The sequence below is a fragment of the Orbicella faveolata genome, unplaced genomic scaffold (assembly GCF_042242905.1).
Source record: "Orbicella faveolata isolate gen_17 unplaced genomic scaffold, um_ofav_v1 contig_36, whole genome shotgun sequence".
Taxonomy (NCBI): domain Eukaryota; kingdom Metazoa; phylum Cnidaria; class Anthozoa; order Scleractinia; family Merulinidae; genus Orbicella; species Orbicella faveolata.
This window is the reverse complement of record NW_028301565.1, coordinates 17,143,970-17,167,146: the sequence shown is the minus strand read 5'-3', so window position 1 is coordinate 17,167,146 and position 23,177 is coordinate 17,143,970. Positions and strand designations below refer to the sequence as shown.

Genomic DNA, 23,177 nt, shown 5'->3' with positions numbered 1-23,177 from the left:
ACCTGTTCAGTGCCTCGACAAGACCTTTTGAACTATTGAACCGGTACAAAACTTGTTAAACCAATTGCGGTTTAGGCTGGGAGACTTGTCCGTGTCATAATGCGCTTAAGAAATCTCATTCCAGAGAAAGTCAAACTTCAGCTTTATAAGTCAGCAGTTCTACCACATTTACCTTACTGATCTGGTGTATGGCATTTCATCAAAGCCTGTGATACAGGTAAACCAGAGAGGATCCAACAAAGGCACATAGAGCTACCTACCGTGACACAGCTTCAAGTTATGAAAAACTGCTGACTCCTGCTAGATTGTCCAGATTGTTAAATCGAAGACTCCAGGATATAACAATTTTAATTTTTAAAGTTAAGAACAACTTATGCCCACAGTGTGTAATCGATCTTTTTCAAGACAACAAAGCAACTTTAATATGAGAAATGCAGACTCTGTGATCCCAAGATTCAAGACAGTGACTTATGGAAAACATTTAGTGTAGTATTTGGGTCCAAAACTTTGGGCCAGACTTCCCAATCATGTCAAATCCTTCAGTTTAAAGAATTTAAAAAATTACATTAGGAAAAGGGGTTTAAACATTTTAATTGAAGCGATCAGTGGATGCAAATGTCATATGTGTTCAACTTGACTAATTTCTTCATTCTTAGTTAACTTTATTTGTAATTTTATTCACTTTTGTATTTTTATTTTGATAAATAGACTTTTATCTTACGAATAACTATAATGTTTAAAAATTTAATTTGCACATAGTCCTGATAATTGTAGTTTGCTTTAGGTGTCCGCAATTAGCAGCTATGCTAGATCTCGTTGATAAGTAAATAAAGTTATTATAATTATTATTATTGATATTATTACTATTATTACTATTGATTAAGATTTACTGAGTAATATAAAAATGTAATAGAAAGCTTGAAAAAGAAAAATACTAAGAAAACACCAAAGTTATGAAATGTACATGATTTATTTTCTCTAGTTGATCTGGTGCAGACTTACATGTTTAACTTAGTTTTCAATAACTCGTATTCATTACTGCTGTCATTGGCGTCTTCATAATCATTATAAATATTGTTGCTTGTTATTCCACAATCTTCACACTGTCCTAAGCTGACAACCGGTAATAAAAGGGCAGATTAAATTTTTTCCTGCGCACTTTGAAACATCCATTTTGGACCCTGTCGCCATACAGTTCGGCGAATTTCTGCAAACGTGAGAAAAAAAGGGTTGGCCGCATACAATAACAGGTTTAACACTTTCTGTACACGGGCTGCACGTCATATTGAAAGCTTTTTCTTCCTTGATTTTTATGGTACTGCAGTTGACGATTCCATGGGTTGTACCAGAGGTTGCACCAACATATTCAATGGAACCAAACAATAGAGCCAACCAACCAGTGAGCATTAAAATATCGGTGACCTAAGGCAAATCAGGGAGGAAACACAACTGGGTAAGATCTTAGCTACTTTTGGTTGACATGCAAGTGTATCCAATTTAATTCAAGTACCATCTAAATCACTCTGTAATATTCTTTTAACTAATTTTCAACGCTATAAGCTGGACATTGCAAAGGGTCCTTTTGCCATTAAGTTGGTGTGTCATCTACAGACCCTTTGTTTTCCAAAGCTTGTAATCAAATGACGATATTGCTTTATCTGAGGTAACACATCTTATCTCCCCACCCCTTAATCACACGTCCTCGAATTTGATCCAAGAAAACAACGTTAGTATCGAAGGTACCGTACATTTCCTTGAATATCAGTCCCGAGAAAAAGAATGAATTATCGAATTACTGAACTTTAAGTAAATGTCGGAGTATTAGCTCACATAACTAATTGTGGACACTCAAATAAAAAGAAAATAAATGAACAGATAAATGAATAATAGATATAAATTTTTGCACACGTGTTAAAATTGTTCTAAGTTAAGAACGTAAAATTATTAATCCATTACAATCATGATAAAGGTATTTGCGACTATATGCATGTATGTATAAATTCATCGAGTGGTGCATATAACACACTTTGTGCACGTGCCCTCGATTAAAACAGTAAGGTCTCTTTGTCCAATATTTTTTGAAAAAGTGTTCAGTGTCGTTCGTTCCTATCACATGGGTTAAGTTTTGACCAGAAAAACGGGCCTCTCATTGAATGTCCACCATATCGGACTAAGGAGAGTCGACGAGGCGCTTCATTGAATCGAATTGATAAATCATACCTAGACAGTGTCTCAAAGATCTTAGTTGATCTCTACTGACTGTTATTGCATTGATTGATTGATGGTAGTCGTTCTTATTCAACCTACATGTAGGACTTGGAGGACTAACATTATGCAACAAACCTTACTGATTTATAACCTGACCCACAAAAAGCAATATATTAGGTAAGTTAAACCTACGGAGACAAAATCACGTCTAAGAAAGGCGACAAAAGATACTACGTCTATTCAGAGAAGAAGTCTCAAACTTAAAAACAACTATTAGAATTCCAGTGAAACAATATAGAATGGAACATCTTACCAGTTTTAGAGGATTGACCATTTTGAAGTTCTTTGCGTTCTTTTGAACAAATATCTTTGAATCGAAATTGGTTTTAAACTTGACGGATAGTTTGCTTTCCTCAGATTAAGCCTTTATATACCGTTGATATGCTGAAAATACTTTAAAAATAAATAGAGTTACAGATACGCTAAATATATTTCTCTTAGACAGTCAGATTTCGTTTCATACTAATTGGTGCAAAGTTTGAACAAAGCAAGTGGTGCATGTTTTTTTCCCTTTACACTCAAAATTATCTATTGTTATGAAAAACATATTTTCGAAACGGAGCAAATCTGGAAGCGCTGAAGATGAATTCCATTCTGGCTGTCATCTTCTCATGATGAGAGAAACCTTCAAGTGAATTATAATATTTTCAGTAATGGAATGAGTTGCTTTGCACAGGTGTGCTTTGCACTTGTGGATGTTTTTGTACAGCACATATGCAAGAAGAGCATTCTAGCTGTGCAACATATTTCACTCTTAACTCACTGACTTATGAAAAGAGCATGGGTTTCAGAGCCAGGGCAATCAAGACTTAAAGAGCAATTTTAATGATGCTGAAACAAATCTAGATCCTGCCTTTCAAGACAAAAATATCAGCCGAATCTTGAAGTAAAACAACTGAGCTCGAGAGGTTTCCTTAAGGCACTCACCCATGAAATTACAAACGGAAGGATTTTTCCAGTTTATTTCCGTTATCAGGGAAAGTTAATCTTTAACACTTCCTTTTACGATCCTTGTTTATTTTTAGCAGTTGGAAGTAACGTTCATTTTACAAATAACTTGAGGCAAGTTCAGAACTAATGACGTCTTATCTGAGTTCATGTCGCGAAGTAACAATGGGAATTCTAATTTAGGAAACAGAACATGTTAATGCATTGATCGTATCCCACCTCAAATGCCAAGTTTCAAGCAGTGAAGCAAATTTTGCCAGGCTAAATATCAACTCAATTATTCAGTATTAATACAGGAAGAGTTTATCATTAAATTAATATATTTGCAACGCGCACTCAAGAGTGTTTCTTGATGACTTCATGCATGAGTCCGCATGAAAAAATTAACAGTTAATTCAAAAAGGCACTCTCGAAACAGCGTTGACTAACACAAAGAAACATCAGGAACAGAACGCCAAGTGAGATCGGAATAAACAAAGAGGTCTCAGTCCTTATAAACCAGGTGATACGTAATTTATAACCTTTTGAAAGAAAACCGTGAAGTATTTTGAATAATTCAACGTTGAATGGCGTGACCCAATAAGTCAGAGTTCATGTCATACTAATTAGTGCAAAGTAAACATACTAAATGGTACATAGTTTTTTTTGTTTGCAAACAAAAGAATCTATTGTCATGATAAATATATTTTGGAAACGGAACAAATCTGGAAGCGCTGAAGATAGGTTTCGCTTGAGGTGTTTGTGCATTGTTCTTTACTGCAGGCGAACACCAAGTTTCCTGCTATAGTGAATTTTAATCTGGTTGTCATCTTCTTGTGATAAGGGAAACCTTTAACTAAATTTTGGAGTTTGTAATCGAAAGGGTTGCTTAGTTTACATTGGTGTGCTTTGCACATGTGTATTTTTTTCCACAGCATATATGCAACTCGAGCCATACTAGCTGTGCAATAGATTACACCGCTAACTCGCTGAATTATGAAAAGAGCGTGCGTTTCAGACCCATGACAAACAACAATTAAAAAGCAAATTTAATGGTGCCTTTAGGAGTCTAGACCCTTCATTTGAAGATCTTTAAAAATTAAAGGCTGAGCTCGGAATAATCATGAAATAATAAAAAGAGGGTTTTTTAAATTTGCATTAAAATTAAATATTAACTTTTCAGGGAAAGCTAATTTTTACCACTTCCTTTTACGATGCTTGTCTAACTTTAGTATTCGGAAGAAACACCTGTTTTACAAATAACTTGAACAAGGGCAGATCTAATGACGTCTTAAAGCCTGACTTCATGTAACAATGGGGATTTTATTCAGTGTTAAGCTATTTTATGAAAAGGAATACGTCATTGCATTTGCTTTTGCAGTGGAAAAAAATTCTGATTTGATATGAAGAGTAGAGTAAGAACATCTTTTTATGGCAATATCTTACTACTCTGCTCTGTTTCCATCAGTGAGAACTTTTTCCGTGTGTATCCTTGCGACACTTTCAGTACTCTGTTGTTAGCTCTACGTTTGGTTCGTTTTGGTTAACTAGACTTAACTCAAGATAGTTCAACAGCACAGGGAAACGTCACCTTATAGGTCGAAATCTTAGCAAAATAAAACCCTGTGCAGTGTAACTCGTTCACTGAAAGACTCACAACTGTTACTGTCTATAGTAAACAATTTTAGTTTTAAGTTTAAGTTTATGGCATCCATAAACTGATGTTAATGAGACCTGAGAGACAATATCTCAAAGTCAGGCACACACATTCTGCATTGTAACACTTTATTTCAGAGACATGTAACACTATGAACCTCGTGTCATGCTCATAAGTAAATCCCAGTAACATAGGTAACATGCCACCAATTCCTGGTCTCAAAGTCCATCAGGGATTCCCAGTTGAAAACAATCACCCCCTTGGGATATCACAACAAACCTTTCATTTCCTAAGTAAAGCCACTTTTATCTACATCTGTAAAAGACAGTGTATCAATGGTTCCAGTCAATGCTCTCACATGTCCACCTCATGCCCCTGACCTCTAGTCAAGCACACGCTCCTCGTTGTATTCAGTCTTCTCGTCTGTGCCGATCCTTCGCCACTGATTTTTCTTTTACCCTCCCACCCTCCCATGACTGGGACCCTTGCTCTACACATCTGAACCCCTGATACTACGCTTTAGGACCATCTTCAAGCGAATAAACAAAATCATTTAGATCTATAGAAATGTTCACCATGAATAAGGCTAATAATCTGTCTTTCCCAAAAAAAAAAAAAAAAAAAATGGCGGCAAGCTTTGACACTACAATTCAGAATGTTGTGTATAGATACTGAACATTACTATTCCGCTACTTTTAGAAAAACATTTATCCATATATACTTATGATATCATTTGCTTAGTATAAAATAATAATAATAATAATAATAATAATAATAATTATACCATTAATGGCTATAGGCTAGGGTTATCTGTCTCCTAGCAAGCCTTAGACCTTACCATTCAGGATGCAATGAACAGAGACTGTATTTTGGTGACTTTCTGTTGTTTGTTATTAAAGGACGGTGGCAGGGAAGTGCACCCATTAGCTGCACTTTACCCCACAGTAAGGCTCTAGCCCACTGGAGACAGGTCCGGAGAAATTACCTATTCCAAGGTGGCTACCCCCGGTACCACCTGATCTGTACTCCCCCCAGGAGGGGCTCCCCCTCCTGGTTCCCTCAGTCCCCCGGGACTGTGGGATATGGGCCTCACCCCTGGAGGCAGGTCTGGAACTTTTATTCCAGGGTGGCTACCCCCGTTACCACCCGATCTGTACTCCCCCAGGAGGGCCCCCTTCCTGGGTCCCTACTCCCCAGTCGTCCTTCCCTGCCAACCAAATTTTGCCCACAGCCAGTGTGTTATTTCCTAAATGTAGTATCGTTAGTGGAAGCTCAGACCAAGCCTCGAAAGAGGATCATTAATTGCAGTTAATTTTGGTGTCAACTATATGACGTTAATTTGTCTTCGAGTTTTTTTTTTTTCCTCTCTTTTTTCTAGTTTATCCCTAGTCATTATCAGAACTAATTATCGTCAAGGAATAAGAAATAATTTACAAAAACAAGTTAACTAGAAGAAAAGGAACCACATATAGTTGAAATTAAGAAATGATCTAAAACATATATATAGATAAAGTTCTTATGCAAACTTAGCGCACGGAAAATTTTAGACAAAGAAACGGGAAGTGGATCTGATTATTTTCTTTTAGCATGAACGAGGAAGTGACGTCACCAGTTTGCTAGCTCGGCAATTGAAAGAAAGCAGTCCAAATGCCAAAATTAAACAGGGAAACTAAGGCCATTGCCGGACCAAGGAAAAAATATAGTTTATGTTTCGTAATCAAACGATCGTCATCGACTTCCCACACTCTTTACGGGTGACAAGACAAATTTAGGGTATACACATCAATACGTAACGAGCACAAATTTCAAAAATGATCAAGATCCATGTATTGATAATATTGCGAATGTTGAGCCCAATGAGAGATCAGAATTCCAAAGGATTTTGTAACCGTCTTATAACAATCAAGTTTACTGCTTATTGTGACCTATCCTGACTAACCGTCCCTGGGTATGCGAGTATGAAGCGAAAGTGATAACACAACACAAACTCGTACGAAATTGATAAGAAATAGGAAAGGTCTCTCATTAGAAAACATCGGGTTTTTCAGTTAGATGTTTCTCATATATATATGTATATCCCTCACCTCGTTTGAATATAATCTACATTGGCGATTAACTGCGCCACCCTGGTATAATTAGGATTCTGTGATGAATTAGCAATTTTATTCACAAACCAAACTTTAACTGACTTCGTAGTCAAAAAGAGATCTAGATGAGTTTGTCCTTTGTTTTAGATCCAGAGGGAATTCTTTTATATTAGGAAGAAACAAGGATCAGGATAGATTTAATGGTTGTATCAGTATAGCACTGTAAAAGCGCTGCTGGACTGTTATATAATTTATAAGACATTTTGTAGACACCTGCTCTAGTACAGACTTCATTGTTGTCACTGGCGGCCTTACAATCGTTGTTAATTGATAATCATCGCGAATTATACTATACTTTATATGTTCGCCCTCTTGTTTTTTGCCAATCAGTTATAAAAATGAAGCTTAAAATTCTTATAACACTTGGACAGTGGAATCCTAACTTAATCTGATGGAGTATGGGCAATCGTAAGTCAAAAAATAAGACCCCCGTGTTCCTTCCTTCATATTATTAATAAAAATTTAATAGGAAGCTAGAAGAAGGAAAATACCAAGAAAAAAAATACACTTACAGAATAGTATATTATTTATTTCTTGCTAGGTAATCTGGTGCAGATTTACATGTTTAACCTAGTTTCTAATAAATATTTTTCATTTGTGCCGTCATTGGCTTCTTACAATAGTTGTCATTCTGCCATCTTCACATTCATTTAAAAATTCATCTACTTATACACTTTTACAACCGGTAGCAAAAAGGCAGCGTAAATTCTTTCCCGCGCACTTTGAAAAATCGAATGCGTACGGCTCCGGTTCACATTTCGGCGTTTTCTTGCAAACATGATAAACAAAGGGTATGCCACAGACAGTGACAGTTCTGACGCTTTCTGTACATGGCTTGCATGTCACATTAAACTGTTGTTGTGCTTCGATTTCTGCCGTTATGGTACTGCAGGTGACAGAAGATGGCTTAGGGCTTTGAGGTCTGGCGCCAACATATCCAATGGAACCAAACAATAACACCAAGCACCCAGTGAGCGTAAAAATATCGGCGACCTAAAGCAAATCAGCGAGGAAACAAAATTGGGTAAAAGTTTTAGCTAAAATTGGCTGACATGTAATTGTACCTAGTTCAGTTTAAGTACCGTCTGACTCACTCTCTAATGTTCTTTTAACTAATTTTGAACGCTATAAGCTGGAGGGCTTTTTCGCCATTAAGTTGGTGTGTTAACATTAAAGTTCGCAATGACGATTTTGCTTTATGATGGTAACACACGTATCACCTACCTCGGTCACTAGTCAGTCCTCGAATTTGATTCAAGAACACAACAGCCCTACAAAAGTCTGCCAAACGTCTGGCTAATAAACCCTCATTGATTAAAACACGACTCAGGTAAGCACTTAAGTAAGAAACACTCGGTGACAAAATTATTTCTTAGGAAGGGGACAAAACGTAGTCCAGTGAAACAAGACAAAATGAAATATCTTACCAGCTTTAGAGCATTGACCATTTTCAAGTTCTTTGCGTTCCTTTGGACAGATATCGTTGAATTGAAATTCTCTCCAGTCGACGATGGTTTACTTTCTTCGGATTCAACCTTCAATATAAAACCCTTGATATACTTTTAAAAAATAGAAAGATTAGCAAATTTGCTAAAAATATTCCTCTTATAGATTGTCAGAGTTCGTTTCATACTTATTGGTGCAAGTTCTAAACATACTTAGTGGTAGATAGTTTTTTTTTTGCAAACAAAAGAATCTATTGTCATGATAAATATATTTTCGAAACGGAACAAATCTTGAAGCGCTGAAGAAAGGTTTCGTTTGAGGTGTTTGTGCATTGTTCTGTACTGCAAGCGAACTGCAAGTGTTCTTCCGTGATGAATTCCAAGGAAAACTGAATTTTGGTTCTAGTGATTGAAAGAGTTGCTTTGCACTCGTGTAATTTCCAAAGGTGTGCTTTGCACAAGTGGATGTTTCCTGCACAGCACATCTGCAACAAGAGCCATTCTAATACCTGTGCAATAGACTGACTTTGTTAAAAGAGCGTGGGATTAAAGGAGGAATTTTTCATTTTGCATTATCAGGAAAAGTTAATATTTAACACTGCCATTAACGATGCTTGCCTATTTTTAGCCGTCGGAAGACTGCATTTATGTATATTATAATGACCTCGTGAGGTGTTTTAAGGCACTTACCTAGGAAATCATAAACAGAGAAATTTTTGAATTTACATTACAATGAGAAGTTAATATTCACTCTTCCCGTTGTGATGCTTGCTTATTTTTAGCAGTCGGAAGAGAAACCTGTTTTGCAAACAACTTTAAGTTAAAGCATGGACAAAACTAATGACGTCTTATCTGAGTTCATGTCGTGCAGTAACAATGGGAATTGTAATTTAGGAAACCGAACATGAAATTGCTTTTCATCGTATCCTAACTATAATGCCAAGTTTCATGCAGTGGAAGAAAATCTGGCCAGGCTAAATTGGGACTCTACTGATTCAATATCACTAGTACTACCGAGGAACGGTTAATCACCAACTAAAGGTCTTCATTCAATGATGCACTACGGAAATGTTTCCTTTGTGTCTTCATGCATGGGGAAGTTGATTCGGGACAAATTTAACATAAAAACGTAGTCAACATTTAACACAGTTAAAACAAAAGTCACTTTCCAAACAACGAGAAAAAAAAATAATTTAGCTTGACTAACTGAGAGCGGATAAGAAAAGAGGTCTTTCAACAGGATGTACGTAATTTACAGCCTTTAAAAGAATACCGTGTCAATGATTCAAAGATAAGTGGCGTGACCTGTTCAATCAGCAGTTAAATTCCGTTACGGCTTCGAAACTCACGTTGTTTTTAATTTCATTGTTCAGCAATTCGGTCTGAAACGATATGTAAAACAAGAGCATTTCTACATAGCCATATTTTTCTCATTTCCCGTCTTCGTCAGTGAGAATTTTTCGTAAATTTGTGACATTTTCATAAGACGTTTAAAACAACAGTTAGGTAAAATCCAAGGTCAAGTTTTCCTTTAGAATAATGACACCCAAGAACTTTGGAGAAAGTTACTGATTGCACTACTGCGCGATTTCACTTCCACACTTTTTCCTTTTTTCAAATACAAACAGAATGGTACGTTTTCGGAACAATTACATTGCAGTTTATGATGACACACGTTGCAAGTTGGATTTTAAAAACATGACACTAAATCCTGCACTTCAGTGAAGTCAATGAAAAATCCCGCCCAAGCGCGGTTCTTAAAGAAGCTCAGTCACGACATTTTGAGTTATTTTAGCCACGTATAAAATCAACTGTGATTGAAGAAAACCTAAAAAAATAGTAGTTTACTACGATAGATTAACACCAAAGAGATAAACATAGGCACGCAAGGCGTGCATGAATTTTGTTTTTTGTGTGTGTGAATTGAAAGCCTCTGGAAGTAGCAGCATTGTGATTAGGTTAATCCAACGAGTTTGGTTACGATATACAGCAAAAAAAAAAAAGAATTTGTTTTATCTTAGAAAGTGTAATATCAAGCCTAGTTTTATCAAGGTTTGAATTTGACAATTCGATCGGTGGCTTTGTTTATAAGGACTTTAGTGTCCAATAACTGTCATTGGCAGCTTCACAGTCGTTATAAATAATACCGGTTGTTATTTTACTATCTTCACATTCTTCACTTAAGTCATCCACTTATACACTTTTACAACCGGAAGCGAAAAGGCAACGTAAATTCCTTCCCGCGCACTTTGAAAAATCCAGTTGGGACGGTGTCGCCGGTCCACATTTCAGCGTGTTTTTGCAAACATGATAAATGAAAGGTATGCCACAGACAGTGACAGTTCTGACGCTTTCTGTACATGGGTTGCACGTCACATTGAACTGTTGTTGTGCTTCGATTTCTGCCGTTATGGTAGTGCAGGTGACGGAAGATGGCCAAGGGCTTTGAGGTCTGGCGCCAACATATCCAATAGAACAAGACAATAGTACCAACCACCCAGTGAGCGTTAAAATATCGGTGACCTAAAGCACATCAATGGGGAAAAACATTTCGGTAAGATTTTTTTCTAACACGCAGTGGTAGCCAGTTTAAGTTAAGTAGCGTCTAAATCACACTGCAATATTCTATGAACTATTTTTCAATAGTAGCAAGGTGCAAAGGAGTGAAATTTGCCCCCATACCTCAGTATTTACGTCTGAAAAATTAACGCGATCAAACGGAACATCTTACCAGTTTTAGATTGTTGACCATTTTGTAATTCATGTGTCCCGTAAACAGATATCTTTTAAACGAAATTGCAGCTTTTAACTTGACGGATAGTTTGCTTTCTCCTTTATATACACTTGATATGCTAAAAATATTAAAAATACCATGATTGTAAAAATATTTCGCTTAGGTTTCCATTCATTCTATTGTCATGTTAGCGTTCCGCCTAAAACAAAACGTATGATTTGAAACGGAACAGATCTGGAAGCGATGCAGAGGTGACGTGGTTGTGTTCCTTTGAGGTGTCTATGCATTGTTCTTCAGCGTAGCAGGCAAACAAGTGTCCTTCTATAATGAATTCCATTCTGGTTGTCCTTTTCAAATATTTTTGAGTGATGAAATATTTTTCAGTAATCGAGAGAGATGTTTTGCTGGCGTGGATGCTATTTTGCACAAGGCATAATTATGCCATTCGAGCCCATCAACATGTGCTATAGATTACACCTCTGACTCATGGACTTGTGTAAAGAGCATGGGTTCTAGAGCTGCGACAAACAACAATTAAAAACAGGTTTTCAATGCGCAGAAAGAAGTTTACACCTCTTATTTGAAGATAAGAATAAACCCCGCTTATTGAAAATTAAATGCTGCTTTCTTTTAATTAAGGCTAAAAAAGCAATTTTTCCATATACTAATGAATCTAAGTTTGTATTTATTACTTTATATAGATATATCTCTCCAAATTGCATATCTGCAGAACTTAATGTTTTTGTTATAAGAGCTTTTGAGGTTTCTTTGAGGCATGTACCAATGGAATAATAAGCGAAGTGATTTTTCCTTAGCATTATGAACGAAAGTTAATGTTTAACTCTTCCTGGTTTGATACTTGTTTATTTTTAGCAGTCGGCTGAAAGACCTGTTTTACAAACTGTATAAATCAAGGCTAGAGCTAATCTTATGGCCTGAGTTAAAGTAACAATGGGAACTTTAATTTAGGAAACGGAACATATTTTTAAGGTTCAAGCAGCAACAAAAAAGATTGTCAGGCTAAATCGAGGCACAATACCATAACAGGAAATGTTAATCATTAACTTAGTTAATTCCAATGCAAACTCAAAAATGTCTCTTTTTGACTTCATGCATGAGGAACTCAATTTGGGACCAACGCAACGCTATAAAAAAAGACACGTAAAAGACAGTTAATTCCAGAAAACACTTTCCAAACAACTTTTCAGCCTGACTAACACAAGAAAACTGTCCGAAGCACAGCGCGTAGTGATACCGGAATAAGAAAGTAGGTTTTAGTTCCTTTTTAACCACATGTTACGTTATTTCCAGTCTTAAAATGATTTAAATGATTCAGCGATGACTGGCGCGACTTGCTTCAGCATTGAACAGCTGTTTAAGTCTTCCGTTACGGCTTCGAAACTCACGTTGCTCCTAATTTCATGGCTCAATAATTATTGGTTGATAAACTCTCTCTGATATAATCAGTGATGTAGGGAACATGTACGTAAATTTGTTTATCTCACTCACTTGCCGTGTTTTATCTGTGCGATTTTTTTTCACCGTTTTGACATTTCCACAAAAAGCTTTGAAACCGACAGTTACATGAAAACCAGAGTGTAGTTTGCCATGAGAACGATGATACCCGAACCCTATAAAAAAATTACTGATTACGATAATATAGTTTAAAACGATTGCGCTAGGAAAGTGGCCAATATTAACAGCACTGAAAATCAATATTTATTAGAGACAAAGTTAAGCATGTATGTTAGTCTGCAAAACCAGTTATTTTTACTGTAGTATTTTATGGTGCTGTTTTATTTTATGACGCTGTTTCAATAATCGAAAGAAGTGTTTTGCGCAGGTGGCCATTTTCGCATAAGACTTATGCAACTTGAACCAAGCTCTTCGTATATTAACCTTTTACACCGCTGACTAACTGTGCTGACTATTGAAAAGAACGCAGGTTTCAGAGACAAGACAAACGATCATTCAACAGCAATTTTACTGAGGGACCGAGGGACCAGTCATTAAGTGTTTTCTTATACCTCCCGACTCAAAAATAGAAAAAAACTGCCAAAAAGTTATTTGGCTGACGCCTACGGTGGCTGTGCTTGCAGTACGAGCGGCAATCAAACCGAGCAGTCCTACCGAAACGACACGATATCGACAAAATTTACGAATTAGACGAAATTTACCTCTTAGACGAAAATTACCCCTTAGACGAAATTTACGACTTACAGGAAATTTAAGACGTAGACGAAATTTGCCTTTTAGACGAAATTTACGACTTACACGAAATCTACGTCTTAGACGCAATTTACTCGTGAGACCAAATTTACCCCTTAGACGAAATTTACGACTTAGACGAGATTTACGACTTAGACAAAAGTTCAATGTTAAACAAAATTTGCGACTTAGACGAAATTTACGAGTTAGACTAAATTGACGACTTAGATGAAATTTATCCCGTAGACGAAATTTACGACTTAGACGAAGTTTACCACTTAAACGAAATTTACCTGTTAGACCAAAGTTGCGACTAAGACGAAATTTACCAGTTAGACAAAATTTACGACTTAGACGAAATTACCATCTTTAATAGACGAAATTTATTCCTTAGACAAAATTTATGACCTTCACGAAATTTACCTCTTAGACAAAATTTGCGACCTTGACGAAATTTTACGAGTTACAAGAAATTTACCCCGTAGACGAAATTATTACTTAGACGCAATTTACCAGTGAGACGAAATTTACGGCTTAGACAAAATTTATGACTTAGACAAAAGTTAAATGTTAGACAAAAATTGCGACTTAGACGAAATTTACGAGTTAGACGAAATTTACCCCGTAGACGAAATTTACCTCTTAGACGAAATTTACCCCGTAGATGAAATTTACGTCTTAGACGAATTTACAACTTAGACGAAATCTACGTCTCAGCCGCAATTTACCGGTAGGACGAAATTTACCCCTTAGACGAAATTTACGACTTAGAGAAAAGTTAAATGTTACAATAGCTTTGCGACTTAGACGCAATTTACGAGTTAGACTAAATTTACGACTTAGACGCAATTTACCCCGCAGACGAAATTTACGACTTAGACGAGATTTACCCCTTAGACGAAATTAACCCTTAGAAGCATTTTTCGTTTGAGACGAAATTTACCCATTAGAAGAAATTTACGTCTCAGACGAAATTTACTCTCTAGACGAAATTAACGACTTAGACAAAATTTACCTCTTAGACGAAATTTACCCCTTACACGAAATTTACGACTTAGACGAAACTTACCTCTTAAACGAAATTTACGACTTAGACAAAATCTACTTCTTAGACGCAATTTACACGTTAGACGAAATTTACGATGTAGACGCTTAGACGGAATTTTCGACTTAGACGAAATTTACGACTTAGACGAAATTAACCGCTTAGATGAAATTTACGACTTAGACGAAATTTACGACTTAGACGAAATTTACCTCTTAGACGAAAATTACCCCTTAGACGCATTTTACCTCTCAGACGAAATTTTACGTCTGAGACGAAATTTACACCTTTGACGAAATTTACGACTTAGACGAAATTTACCTCTTAGACGAAAATTACCCCTTAGACGCATTTTACCTCTCAGACGAAATTTTACGTCTGAGACGAAATTTACACCTTTGACGAAATTTGCGACTTAGACGAAATTTGCGACTTAGACGGAATTGTCGACTTTAGACTCATTTTACGTCTGAGACGAAATTTACACCTTAGACGAAATTTACAACATAGACAAAATTTACCTCTGAGACGAAATTAACCCCTTAGACGCATTTTACGTTTCAGACGAAATTTACCCCTTCGACGAAATTTAAGACTTCGACGAAATTTACCTCTTAGACGAAATTTACCCCTTAAACGCGTTTTACGTCTCAGACGAAATTTACCCCTTAGAATTTACGACTTAGACGAAACTTACCCCCTAGAGGAAATTTACCACTTAGACGAAATCTACGTCTTAGACGCAATTTACACGTTAGACGAAATTTACGACGTAGACGCTTAGACGGAATTTTCGACTTAGACGAAATTTACGACTTAGACTAAAATTAACCGCTTAGATGAAATTTACGACTTAGACGAAATTTACCTCTTAGACGAAAATTACCCCTTAGACGCATTTTACCTCTCAGACGAAATTTACGACTTAGACGAAATCTACCCCCTAGAAGAAATTTAACTCTTAGACCGATCTTACGTCTGAGACGAAATTTACCCCTTACACGAAATTTACGAGTTAGACGAAATTTACCCCCTAAAGGAAATTTCCGACTCACACAACATTTTCATTAAAGTGCACCTAACCCCAAAAATTTTTTTTCGCTGAAACGAATCTCCTTGTTATTTGAAATAGTTCTGCGAAAAAATTTTTGGATTCCGTTAAATCCTCGATTTTCTGTGCCCCGACGAAATCTCGAAAATAGCTCCAAAACACCGCCATTTTGTTTCACGACCGAGTTTGAGGAGAATGGGTCTAGCGGCTCTTGTGACGTCTACCCAGGAAGGTTGGATATCTCACGTCCTCTCATTTCCTTCAGGATGGTGCAATACACATTCGAAAAGTGCGCAGAAACGCCTTCCAGAGGTGCTATCGGCTGTTGCAGCAATATTCCAGATTTAAAGAAAGATATACTGTACAATTAACTGACGATGATCGGCTAATGGTGCAACAAAGACGTAAACGATGGTTGATTTTGTCGAACCGAAACAAGCGAACTGAATCTGTGAGAACCATTGAAGAACTCTCACTGGAATTTGTTCCGCAGACTTTCGAACGCTATTTTCATAAATTTTCTGCTTAAAGCTAACCAGCAATTTGTAGAAATACTACCTACAACCTATATCTTCCAATTCCGCAGTATTTGTAACATACAAAGTTGTGTCATCCGATCATGATCAAGAAGCGTTATACTGATATGTAAATAGATCGCAACTGTACGCCGCTAACCAACACTTATTTCTCTTTCGATTTAGATAAAAGTCGAAGATTAATCCTTTAGAATTACATGATAACAAAATTGTTAGACTCACAGAGTTTTTCGAAGGTTTGGAAATCAGCAGTGCGACAAAGATTCTGTGATATAGCGTCGAAAATATGACCGCGTAACATGTGCGGACCGCTTAGGGAACACATCCTTTTCGCTTATCCGACGAATTTCGCTGCAAACTTTGAGAACAATTTACATTGGTTATTTGGAGTTACGACTTAAAACGTGTGACAATGTGAAATCGGTAATTGTATGAAATGTTTCCTTCCGCCTTGCTTCCCGCAGCTTCAAAAATACAGGTCCAAACAATACGATTTTCAATCGATCGAAGCCAATGTTTTGGAGGTCATCAAGTCTCGAAAACTGCGACACGTACGTCGCTCTTATAAACATGAAGCATTCAACTGAAAGTAAAACACAAGCTGGATTTAACAGAACAATCACACCTTGATAAAATACATTCTCGCTAAGGACAGATGTAAACGGGCTATAAACACGCGTGGGAATCTTATGTTTAGTTGACGAAATTACCATCCAAAGAAGTCCTTGAGTTTTCTTTCCTGCTTTTCGTTTGCCTGCTCCTCCACTTCGTATCTAGCTTTCCATTCCTAATATACAAGCAACTCGTCCGCAAAGAAGTCTTCCCCTTTGTCGCTTGAAATATTGTAAATTGCTCTCAAAGCTCTAAGCAGTGAGTTCACAGTTGTCGAACGTGCTCGATCGAAGTTTATTTCGGAGTCTTCCGAATCGAAACTTAACTCTGACTCCAGTGACGAAAAAGAAATGATTCTGAGACAAAACTTGGACGTTTTAGTCCCAAAATACATCGGAACGATTAGTTTTGTGTTCCATTTTCTCGAGCAAATACAGAGAGTTGACTGAGGCGCCATTGTGTTTGGTTCCTGGGTAGACGTCATCAGGTACCGCCGCCCCAGACTCCCTAAAACGCGGTCGTGAAACCTTCAAGTGCGACTTTGAAAGGGCATAGAAAATCGAGGATTCAACCAAATTCAAAAATTTCTTCGCCCAAATCCTTCGAATAAAGTCTAGATTCGTTTTAGCGAAAAAAAATTTTGGGGTTAGGTGCACTTTAATGACTTAGACGAAATCTACGTCTTAGACGCAATTAATTCGTTACACGAAATTTATCACGTAAACGAAATTTACGACTTAGACGAAATTGACGACTTAGACAGAATTGCCGACTTAGACGAAATTTACCACTTAGAGGAAATTTACCACTTAGACGAAATTAACACCTTAGATGAAATCTACGACTTAGACGAAATATACGACTTAGACGAAATTTACCTCTCAGACGAAATTTACGACTTAGACCAAATTTACGTCTTACACGCAATTAACTCGTTAGACGAAATTGACGACCTTAGACGAAATTTACGACCTAGACGAAATTGACGACTTAGACGAAATTTACGACTTAGACGGAATTAACCCCTTGTATGAAATTTATGACTTAGAGAAAATTTACGACTTAGACAAAATTTACCAGTTACGCAAAATTTACGACGTAGATGAAATTCACGACTTAATCGAAATTTACCCCCTAGACAAAATTTACGACTTAGGGCAAATTTACCTCTTAGACAAGATTTACCCCCTAGATGCATTTTACGTCTGAGACAAAATTAACCCCTTAGACGATATTTACGACTTAGACGAAATTTACCCCTTGGATGAAATTTACGACTTAGACGAAATTTACCACTTAGACGAAATTTACCTCTTAGACGATATTTACGACTTTCAGGAAATCTACGTCTTAGACGGAATTAACTCGTTAGACGAAATTTACGACGTAGACGCAATTTACGACATAGACGAAATTGACGACTTGGACTAAATTTACCTCTAAGACATAATTTACGACTTCGACGAAATGTTTGTCTTAGACCCAATTTACCCGTTAGACGAAATTTACTACGTAGACAAAAGTTTACGACTTAGACGAGATTTACGACTTTGACGAAATTAACCCCTTAGATGAAATTTACGACTTTGACAAAATTAACCCCTTAGACGAAATTTACCACTTAGACGAGATTAACCCCTTAGATGAAATTTACGACTTAGACAAAATTTACGACTTAGACAAAATTTACCAGTTAGAAAAAATTTACGACGTGGACGAAATTTACGACATAGACGAAATTTACCCCGTGGACGAAATTTACGACTTACACGAAATTTATGACTTAGACGAAATTGACCCCTTAGACGCATTTTACGTCTGAGACGAAATTTACCCCTTAGACGAACTTTACGACTTAGACGTAATTTACCTCTTAAACGAAATTTACCCCTTAGACGAAATCTATGTTTTGGACGCAACTTACCCGTTACACGAAATTTACAAGGTGGACGGAATTTACGACTTAGACGAAATTTACATCTTAGACGACATTGACCCCTTGGACGCATTTACCTCTGAGACGAAATTTACCCCTCAGACGAACTTTACGACTTAGCCGTAGTTTACCTCGTAGACGAAATTTACCCCGTAGACGAAATTTAAGACGTAGACGAAATTTACCCCTTTAGATGAAGTTTACGACTTAGACGAAATTTACCCCTTAGACGAAATATACCTGTAATACGAAATATATCCCTTAGACACAATTACGACTTAGACGAAATTGACGACTAATACGAAATCTAAGTCTTAGATGCAATTTACCCGTTACACGAAATTTACGACTTAGACGAAATTTACGACTTATGCAAAATTTACCTCTTAAACGAAATTTACCCCTTAGACGAAATTTACGATTTAGACCAAATTTACGCCTTAGACGAAATTTACCCCTTAGACGAAATTTACGAGTTTCACGAAATTTACGACTTAAACAAAATTTACGATTTAGACGAAAGTACCCCTTAGACGAAATTTACCGGTAATACGAAATATACCCCGTAGACGCAATTTAGGATTTAGACGAAATTGACTACTTAGACGAAATCTACGACCTAGACGAAATTTACAATTTAAACGAAATCTACGTTTTAGACGCAATTTACCCCTGAGATGAAATTTACGTCTTAGACGTAATTTACGACTTAGACGAAATTCACGTTTACTCAACGTCATTTTCAAGTCTTCAAGACTTGAAAATGACTTTGAGTAAACGTCGAAACGTCGTCGCTTTTTAGAGTTTTTTACAGCTGTTAGAGTTTTTAACCGTTATAGTTTTAACTTCTGTCTTATCGCAATGCTTTATAGTTAGACGAAATTTACCCCTTAAACGAAATTTACGACTTACACAAAATTTACGATTGAGACGAAATTTACCCTTTTAAACAGTGTTTTTCATCGCAGCTAACAAAAATACAACGCTTAAGTCGCGTTCTTTTGCTTCTCATAATACTTAACTCTTGAATTCTGGGTTTGAATTGACGAGGAGCAGCATATTTTGTTGTAAATGACACAACTTTTTCCTACTTGGCGAGTGGCGACATTGATCGAAGAGCGAGTTGCCGATCGCGAGCGACCCATTTTTGGAGCCAAATTAAAAGCTTGAAGACACAAAATGTTCAAATTTTCCCTTTTTTAATCTGACATGTTTTTACCGAATTATAAATCCCTTATACTGAATGCCTTCTCTAGTGAGAAACGTTGCCCGACTTCAAAGGCTTTTGACATTAGGCCGACTGCACACAAATTTGCCGCCGTTTCAAGGTGCACGACCTGATCACGTGCGAGTCAAAAGTTCAAGTTGTTGTTTCCCTAGGGAGTTATTGAGTTTTGACCAATGGCATGTGACACCTTCTCCTCCAATCGGATAACGTATTTGAGTTGGGAGGTATAACAATAGATCGTTTTCACTGTCACGCAATAAAAAAAAAAAAAATCGAAAACCATCCTTTGGAAAAAGCTATGAAATTATGATGTTATAGAAGGTAACTAAATAAGACACTTCTCCAAGTTTTAGGCCTGTACGTTTCCCCAAACTTCAGATATTCGTCGAAATGTTTCGCAGATATTTACAGAGCCCAGTATGAAAACGCCATGTTGGTGTACCTCCGTGGTACACCAACATAGCGGCCGGAAAATAGAGTAAATATCTGGAACTTTCTTTGGCTATCTAGGCGACTGATTATCAGTACTGATCAAACAAGCATTTACATAAGCACTTTTCCTAATGCTCGAACTTCTAAAAAAGCTCAAGATCATGAGATAAGTATATATTTTTCGACGAACTCGATCGTAGCCTTATGTCACGCTCCTCCATAACCCTGAAATTCAAAATGCTCTGGATTCCAAACGAAGCACGTTATTGAGCTGTAAAATTTTAAACAGATATAAATATACCGCCTCTTATGCCTGACGAGGATAAAAACTTTGGTGGTTCTTTAGTTTTGGATTTTAGAAAGTGATGACGTCACGTGAAAACGATCTATTGTTGATTATACTGGAAGGCCAGAGCGTGGCTTTGGTATAGGTAACAATTATTCGAGGGCCTCAATGGGATAGTGGCTTTTACGGCTAACGGTTAAATTTCAAGCTTTTTACGTTTAATAATTTAACCTACAGAACTTTTTTTTTCTTCTTCTTGCTTCTCGTACCTGTTCAGTGCCTCGACAAGACTTTTTGAACTATTGAACCAGTACAAAACTTGTTAAATCAATTACGGTTAGGCTGGGAGAATTGTCCGTGTCATAATGCGCTTAAGAAATCTCATTCCAGAGAAAGTCAAACTTCAACTTTATAAGTCAGCAGTTCTACCACATTTACCTTACTGATCTGGTGTATGGCATTTCATCAAAGCCTGTGATACAGGTAAACCAGAGAGGATCCAACAAAGACACATAGAGCTATCTACCGCGACATAGCTTCAAGTTATGAAAAACTGCTGACTCCTGCTAGATTGTCCAGATTGTTAAATCGAAGACTCCAGGATATAACAATTTTAATTTTTAAAGTTAAGAACAACTTATGCCCACAGTGTGTAATCGATCTTTTTCAAGACAACAAAGCAACTTTAATATGAGAAATGCAGACTCTGTGATCCCAAGATTCAAGACAGTGACTTATGGAAAACATTTAGTGTAGTATTTGGGTCCAAAACTTTGGGCCAGACTTCCCAATCATGTCAAATCCTTCAGTTTAAAGAATTTAAAAAATTACATTAGGAAAAGGGGTTTAAACATTTTAATTGAAGCGATCAGTGGATGCAAATGTCATATGTGTTCAACTTGACTAATTTCTTCATTCTTAGTTAACTTTATTTGTAATTTTATTCACTTTGGTATTTTTATTTTGATAGATAGACTTTTATCTTGCAAATAATTATAATGTTTAAAAATTTAATTTGCACATAGTCCTGATAATTGTAGTTTGTTTTAGGTGTCCGCAATTAGCAGCAATGCTAAATCTCGTTGATAAGTAAATAAAGTTATTATAATTATTATTATTGTTATTATTACTATTATTACTATTATTACTATTATTACTATTATTACTACTATTATTATTATTATTATTATTATTACTATTGATTAAGATTTACTGAGTACTATAAAAATGTAATAGAAAGCTTGAAAAAGAAAAATACTAAGAAAACACCAAAGTTATGAAATGTACATGATTTATTTTCTCTAGTTGATCTGGTGCAGACTTACATGTTTAACTTAGTTTTCAATAACTCGTATTCATTACTGCTGTCATTGGCGTCTTCATAATCATTATAAATATTGTTGCTTGTTATTCCACAATCTTCACACTGTCCTAAGCTGACAACCGGTAATAAAAGGGCAGATTAAATTTTTTCCTGCGCACTTTGAAACATCCATTTTGGACCCTGTCGCCATACAGTTCGGCGAATTTCTGCAAACGTGAGAAAAAAAGGGTTGGCCGCATACAATAACAGGTTTAACACTTTCTGTACACGGGCTGCACGTCATATTGAAAGCTTTTTCTTCCTTGATTTTTATGGTACTGCAGTTGACGATTCCATGGGTTGTACCAGAGGTTGCACCAACATATTCAATGGAACCAAACAATAGAGCCAACCAACCAGTGAGCATTAAAATATCGGTGACCTAAGGCAAATCAGGGAGGAAACACAACTGGGTAAGATCTTAGCTACTTTTGGTTGACATGCAAGTGTATCCAATTTAATTCAAGTACCATCCAAATCACTCTGTAATATTCTTTTAACTAATTTTCAACGCTATAAGCTGGACATTGCAAAGGGTCCTTTTGCCATTAAGTTGGTGTGTCATCTACAGACCCTTTGTTTTCCAAAGCTTGTAATCAAATGACGATATTGCTTTATCTGAGGTAACACATCTTATCTCCCCACCCCTTAATCACACGTCCTCGAATTTGATCCAAGAAAACAACGTTAGTATCGAAGGTACCGTACATTTCCTTGAATATCAGTCCCGAGAAAAAGAATGAATTATCGAATTACTGAACTTTAAGTAAATGTCGGAGTATTAGCTCACATAACTAATTGTGGACACTCAAATAAAAAGAAAATAAATGAACAGATAAATGAATAATAGATATAAATTTTTGCACACGTGTTAAAATTGTTCTAAGTTAAGAACGTAAAATTATTAATCCATTACAATCATGATAAAGGTATTTGCGACTATATGCATGTATGTATAAATTCATCGAGTGGTGCATATAACACACTTTGTGCACGTGCCCTCGATTAAAACAGTAAGGTCTCTTTGTCCAATATTTTTTGAAAAAGTGTTCAGTGTCGTTCGTTCCTATCACATGGGTTAAGTTTTGACCAGAAAAACGGGCCTCTCATTGAATGTCCACCATATCGGACTAAGGAGAGTCGACGAGGCGCTTCATTGAATCGAATTGATAAATCATACCTAGACAGTGTCTCAAAGATCTTAGTTGATCTCTACTGACTGTTATTGCATTGATTGATTGATGGTAGTCGTTCTTATTCAACCTACATGTAGGACTTGGAGGACTAACATTATGCAACAAA

At 36.5% G+C, this 23,177-nt stretch overlaps 2 protein-coding genes across 2 annotated transcripts in view; one reads left to right on the top strand and one right to left on the bottom strand.

Moving 5' to 3' along the window:
• The window catches only part of LOC110059432 (uncharacterized), a 439,844-nt gene that overhangs the window by 306,719 nt on the left and 109,948 nt on the right, over positions 1-23,177 (top strand). The gene's annotated exons all lie outside the window — the stretch shown is intronic.
• On the bottom strand, positions 7,503-8,589 carry LOC110059460 (uncharacterized). Its single transcript, XM_089275588.1, has 2 exons — positions 8,427-8,589; positions 7,503-7,992 (listed from the first exon to the last, which is right to left on the bottom strand). Exons 1-2 carry the CDS (start codon positions 8,445-8,447, stop codon positions 7,666-7,668), a joined length of 348 nt encoding a protein of 115 aa, XP_089131714.1. The 5' UTR covers positions 8,448-8,589; the 3' UTR covers positions 7,503-7,665.

Coding starts and splice junctions, on each gene's coding strand:
- LOC110059460 (XM_089275588.1), bottom strand. CDS start 8,447: ATGGTCAATGCTCTAAAGCTG. Junction 7,993..8,426: donor TGGTCAATGCTCTAAAGCTG/GTAAGATATTTC, acceptor GATTTGCTTTAG/GTCGCCGATATTTTTACGCT.